The sequence below is a fragment of the Platichthys flesus genome, chromosome 11 (genome assembly GCF_949316205.1).
Source record: "Platichthys flesus chromosome 11, fPlaFle2.1, whole genome shotgun sequence".
NCBI classification, from domain to species: domain Eukaryota; kingdom Metazoa; phylum Chordata; class Actinopteri; order Pleuronectiformes; family Pleuronectidae; genus Platichthys; species Platichthys flesus.
In genome coordinates, this window is record NC_084955.1 from 13,971,192 (window position 1) to 13,977,481 (window position 6,290).

Consider the following 6,290-nt stretch of genomic DNA (forward strand, 5'->3'; position numbering starts at 1 on the left):
ACTAAACTGCATTTCGTTGTATAAGTACTTGTACTGTGCAATGACAATAAAGTTGAATCTAATCTAATCAAATCTATTTTATGACTGATCAAAGTACTAAATATGTGCTATAGTGAAAGTGAAAGCTTGTCTTGAAAGGTGAGCTGTGTCCAGTCAGAAATAGCAGTGAGTAAGCAGCCTGTGACCTCTCTCAGACTTTTCACAATAAGAGCCACATGACACACCAAAGAGCTGCATGTTTCATGGATTGTAAGAAAACCTGTCCTGGCCATGTCTGTGAAATACTTGCCCAAATATGGCATATGTGAGCATGTGTCCTACAGAGATGAGGTCACCAGCCGCTGTAGGGGGCTGGCCTTTAATTTGTAGGGCGGCAAAGAGTGGGTGTGTATTTCTCCAAGCCATCAACTTGGTAAGCATTTAGTGGGTGTGGCCCAAAGAGAGATAGACAGGGTATATGATTAAATGAAGTGAAACAAAGTTTGAGGAAGTATTTGTTGCCTAGCGATCACTACATTCAGATGAATAACTGAGGGGATTTATTTTTTTTGCTTTGCACAAACTGCTGTGGCTTCCAGGTGGACTCAAAGGATCTGGAGAAAAGGCCCAACAGAAAGACCATTCAGCAGCTGTTTCAGAGCATCAGTGTGACACAGGCAGAGAGAGAGAGGGAGCAAGCAGCAGAGGGAGAAGCAAAGAGCCAGAGAGAGAGAGAGAGAGAGAGAGAGAGAGAGAGAGAGAGAAAACAAAACAGGGGAGAAGCGGCTTTTGTTCAAACTTGATCACACTGAAGGACTTCCTGTGTCAGCACCATGGGAAAGTCAGGTATGTGGAGAACAGGTTTTTACCTTTACTTTGACTGTGTCACTTTGACCCTAAGTTGGAACTTTGTGTGTGTGTGTGCGTGTGTGTGTGTGTGTGTGTGTGTGTGTGTGTGTGTGTGTGTGTGTGTGTGTTTGTGTGTGTGCGTGCGTGTGCATGCAAGTTTGTTTGTTTGTGAGATTTTGGATCTTTAAAAAAGAGAATTTACAGATCTGCATATCAAACTTTTACTTTTAATTTAAATTCCTCATAAAATAGTGTTTTCCCCATAAGATGTATTTCTTCTTCTGATTCTTTTTGATGACTCATCTTGCAGCATGCTGAGTAAACCCCTGGCAGCATGGCCGCTTGTATTGTTTCTGTGTGCCTGCATGAATGTGCCTATTGTGTGCGAGCACTCGAGAGATTGTTGGAGTTGTGAAAAGGCCAGTGAGTGATAGGCACCAGGCAGGGGGTTGGGTGGGTGGGTTGGGGGGGGTATATGGGTGATGGAGATGACGTTTTCTTCTCTCCATCCATCATGTGTCATCGAGTGAGAACTCTCTGGTCACCCTGAGGTCTGTCATTGTTGAGGTGGCGCAACTCAAACTCCGATTTGCAGCTCGGGTTTGGATTCTGGAGTTGTGTACCAGACCTTGTGTTACATCATCATGTCTCCTCTCTCTCTCTCTCTCTCTCTCTCTCTCTCTCTCTCTCTCTCTCTCTCTCTTCAGCCTCCAAGCAGTTTGCAGGGGAGCTTCTGCAGTGCCACAACGAGTACAGGAACAAGCACCAGGCTCCTCCGCTGAAGATGAGCTCGAAGTTGAGCACAGAGGCTGCCCGGTGGGTTCACGCACACACAGATTAAATTAGAAACCTAATTACCAGGGAGTGAGCACACCAGTCACTGTCAGACTGCTCTGGGTAACAGTGACAGCTCCAGTCCAGCCTGTCCAATGCAATAACTACAAAATATAAAACAGTCTCTTAGCTTTGTTTTCTATTGTGATTACAGGCTGTGTTGACAATCTGTTGCCAGTAATTGCATCTCTATTGATGTTTCATTCAAATAAGCTTCTAATGAGACCTAATTTTCAGATTGTCCGTATCATTGACTCCAGACAATCTCAGAGAATTACTGAAATGCCAAACGTGTTTAGAACGGACTGAGTCTCTCTCTTTCCTGTATCATTGCGGTAACTGTCTTGCATAATATTCTCTACTTTCTTTCCATTTCCTGTCGCACGTTTGATGGTGCAAGAGCAACAGTGAGATGTTAAACAACATCTGGTTATATGAAACCTGATGTTAACATTCAGGGCACGACAACAAATATGTATCCTTTGCTGGTTTGACTGTCAATTGTTTGACAATATACATGAAGCTACTAACATTAATGATAAAAACCAACACCTCTGTTGATATGGGAAACCTTTCAATATTGTGGTCACAGGATATTCAATTGAGATTAAGAGCATTACAGCTCATTGGAATAGTGAAAGGCACATTTTCTTCTACCTCTGTGATGACTGACATTGGTCAAGGCACTATCTTAAATTATTTGATCATACCTGTTTCCCCTTCGTTTATCGACAGCTGCATGTATTGGGAAGATTTTTGATTTTAATAAAATAAAACTAGATTTAGAACATAATCCAACACGATAAGCAAAGAAACTCACTGGTACATTTTGTAAAATAAGTACCACAGTGTGTGAACCTTTTAAACAGTACAAATATCAGTAAGGCACAGGCTGTAGCTTGTGCTACAGCCTGTGCCTTACTGATACACTGCTAAAATAACTTGTCACTAGATTCAACTTGAGATGTACGGTTTATCTTGAAGGTGGAGCACAGCACAGTGCAAGGAGATAAAAAAGAAAGAAAGAAAAGAGGACTTCTGGAAAGGCCATGTCTAAAGAAGAAATTAGACTCAAACTGATAATCTGTCCATTGAAGAAATGAGCTTGCGGTGGTGAAAAGGTGAAAAGACATTTTGAGTTGTTACAATATTATTTGTCTCTGTCTATAGTTATGCTGAAAGTCTTGCCAGCACACGGATCCTGAAGCACAGCCAGGAGTCCAGCAGAGGGAGTTGTGGAGAGAACCTGGCGTGGGCATCCTACGACCAATCAGGTGGGTTTATATACGAACATATCATGTTTATCATGCTTTACTCACACACTATAGCCACAGTTAAACCCCTGATATACTCATGTGTTTATAAGACATAAACATGATGCGACACATGTGATAAAACACAGTCCTCAATGTAAATGATAATTTAATCTATTGGGCTTAGAGAATATTCTCATGCATACTTTCCCACCCTGCAAGTGAACAGCTGGGATCCATTCCCTGTCTACTTCCCACTATACTAGAGAACTCAGACCATGACTCACAGCAGAAATATGTCAGCACAGGATGGTGTGATTCATAAAACTTCTCCTCGAGCAGCACTTGAAACAACATGTATCCAAATGGGATTTGTATCTGCTGGCTGCAGTGTTGTTAGTCTGATTAATATGTAGATATTAAGATATTGAATATTAAGATGTACCCATGACCCATGATGAGTTTGATTTTTGTCAAAGTGGAGGTAATGTTTGTCCTGTGCTTGTGCAGGGAAGGATGTGACAGATCGCTGGTATGATGAAGTGAAACAGTACAATTTCAGCAGTCCTGGATTCTCCTCTGGCACAGGTGAGATTCACACACACACACACACACACACACACACACACACGCACACACACACACACACACACACACACACACACACACACACACACACACATACACACACACAGGAGTGTCTGTCCATCTGTCTCACTTCCTTTCAGATGTCAGTCGGTGGCAAACATCCTCTGACCAAATGTTAAAGTAACTCAAAATAACTTTACCCGGTATCAGAATATTCCTAAATAATAATCAAAAAATTCCATGAACTGTTTGTCAATATGTCTTCTGTGAAACCATGTGTTAAATAATTTAGATGAACTGAATTGTTGATTGGAAAAGATTTATCAGTCACTAGTTTAATCAGTTCTTCTGATAATTAATATGATGGTGAATATCTTTGGATTTTAAACGAAAACGAAACACGTAAATGATTTTCTTTTGCCGACTTTTCAAACCCATTCATCAGTGGAACAGATGGTGGAAATAATTAACTCCTTCAAAGTTTCAGGGGACAGATCCAGGAAGTTTTTAATCACAGGCACAGTTTGAGGACTACTATATCTGAGTGTGTGCAGTTTGGTGAGGCTTGGTTGTATTAAAGGGGAAGTGGGCCTTGGAGAAGTTGTGGCCTCCATTGGGTGCCATTCCAGTTCAAAGAAAAGTTGTGCTCATCATAATCATGAAACTTCCCTACTCTGGATTTAGTTTCGTTTGACCTGAACGTGCTAACACTAATTTAAACATCGGTTTTATGTTTATCAAATCTCGCCCACAGGTTTTCTTGTGGACTCTTAAGTCGTCCAGTTTCACGTTGTATCCGCTGCATGGTCATTGGCATGTTGTCAGTTTCTGTCTCCTTGTCACGTTGACCCACACATGTTGGTATTCTGATGCTGATGCTCCACCTTGGTCTGTGTGTGGCCGACTTAGTGACCAGCCATGGAGAAATACCAGGGGAATCCCAGTCCTCTAAACTTCTCATATACATTCATACCTGCTCAATCCTGTTCCTCTTTAATTCCCTCCAGGTTGTTTCCAACAGCCTCAGCCTCCACAGTACATGAGTCTGTTTAATTTAATCACAAATGGAACATAACATTCCACGTAGCTCATCCCAGTGATTCACATTGTTTGGTGTGGAGTTACATTAAAGCGAAGGAAAGCGGTGAAGTGTAGAGGGAGAAGGACGAGGTTTAGGATTGATGAGTTCAAGACAAATTAACATTCCTTCATCTGTAAATATTTGGAGGAACTTCAATCTGCGAGCACTCAGCCTAAAGTTTGTCCTAACAGTTTCTTTCTCACTCCATCCTGTGCTGCCTTTTCCCTGTGTTATCTCTTACTTTCCATGTTTTCTTTCTCTTTTCACCGTCCACCTGTAGGTCACTTCACAGCAATGGTGTGGAAGAGCACTCAAAAGCTGGGCGTGGGTAAGGCCACTGCGTCAGACGGTTCTTCCTTCGTGGTAGCAAGATACTTCCCAGCTGGGAACATCACCAACCAGGGACACTTTGAAAACAACGTTCTCCCGGCTAAAACCACCACTTCATAAGAGATCCCAAAGACTTGACTGAAACCAAGAGGGATTTATTCCCAACCCCAGGAGTGATGTTATCTGCCTGCACTGCTGTGGAAAAGACTCAGGAGAGCAGCGGTTGATGCCTAGTAGATAAACGACATACTCGATACTACAATCCCCTGAAGATTCTAAAAGATGTACATGTGTAAGATGCAGTGTTTGACATTATTAACAATACGTGTAGTGACAGGTTGGACTGTATGATCTTGATGGTCATTTACTCTGCATGAGTACTTTAATATATTTCACACAGTTAAAAACATCACAGCCTCACATTTGGATCTTAGTGAGACTGGGGACTAATTCAGTGGAATTGCTGGGAACTCACATTTCCCTTTAGCTGATTTCTCAACAGGCTCGGTATGTATTTGTGGTGCAGCTACTTGTCAAAACAAAGCCCGCTCATCCAGTATGTGTGTTTCCTTCTTTACTCTAATCAGATTTTTTTTAATAAAGTTTATAGATTGCCAGAAATCGGTTTGGCATCTGTCTATGGATGCTAGTGTTAGACTTAATGAGTTAGAGTTTTATTTCATCCATTTTTCCGTGTTTGCAGGCGAAGTATAACCCCTCTATTGAAGATGACTGGAAAGGAACATTTTAGACAATGTTAAACACTGAGTTATGAACATGTTTTTCCAAAATTGGTATTAAACATCTGAATAATTGTGTGAGAGACATAACTCTTTTGAGTCTAAAACACTGGAATGTGTTTCCTTAATACCTGCCGACTGCCTCTGCCAAACAATAAAACATGTATCTGTAATGGTGAGCTTTACAGTGCAGCCACTTAGTAATGTTTCTTTGAAAAAAATATGCTATTACCACAAAATATAAGCCTTCCCGAGTTTCACCCAATCTACCCTCGACACATGCATATTAAAGCGCCAAACTTCTACTGTATAAATTAAAGGTATTCTGTTTATCACATCTATGTAGAGTTTGAGAAATAAGCATTTGTGTTTTTCTCAGCTGCTTCAAAAGAGCTGTTGACCTTTAGCACCAACCAAAATAATCATTTACACTGTGTTTTTTATCAAGTATTTGACAGTAATGTCAGATTTCCAGTTATTCGGTGCTGTTTTAGGTAAAGAACATTTTAAGTAATTAGTATAATTTGTATAAGGGAGGATTGTCCTGTCCGGCCGGGATCTTTCTGTGAAGAGTTTGTTAGTTCTCCCTGTGTCTGCTCGGGTTCCTCGAGCGGTTGTTTGTCTCGGTTTGACCTT

The 6,290-nt window shown here is 41.3% G+C and overlaps 1 protein-coding gene across 1 annotated transcript; it reads left to right on the forward strand.

The window, feature by feature from the left end:
- Positions 1 to 502: 502 nt before the first annotated feature.
- Positions 503 to 5,839, forward strand: glipr2l (GLI pathogenesis-related 2, like). The gene is made up of 5 exons (XM_062399470.1): positions 503 to 825; positions 1,536 to 1,644; positions 2,833 to 2,936; positions 3,426 to 3,503; positions 4,865 to 5,839. Exons 1-5 carry the CDS (start codon positions 813 to 815, stop codon positions 5,032 to 5,034), a joined length of 474 nt encoding a protein of 157 aa, XP_062255454.1. The 5' UTR covers positions 503 to 812; the 3' UTR covers positions 5,035 to 5,839.
- The last annotated feature ends 451 nt before the right edge of the window (positions 5,840 to 6,290 follow it).

Bases quoted from the DNA above. Each gene is read 5' to 3' on its own strand.
- glipr2l (XM_062399470.1), top strand. The intron at 1,645-2,832 runs GTGGGTTCACGC...CTCTGTCTATAG, and splicing joins TTGAGCACAGAGGCTGCCCG to TTATGCTGAAAGTCTTGCCA. The intron at 3,504-4,864 runs GTGAGATTCACA...GTCCACCTGTAG, and splicing joins TGGATTCTCCTCTGGCACAG to GTCACTTCACAGCAATGGTG.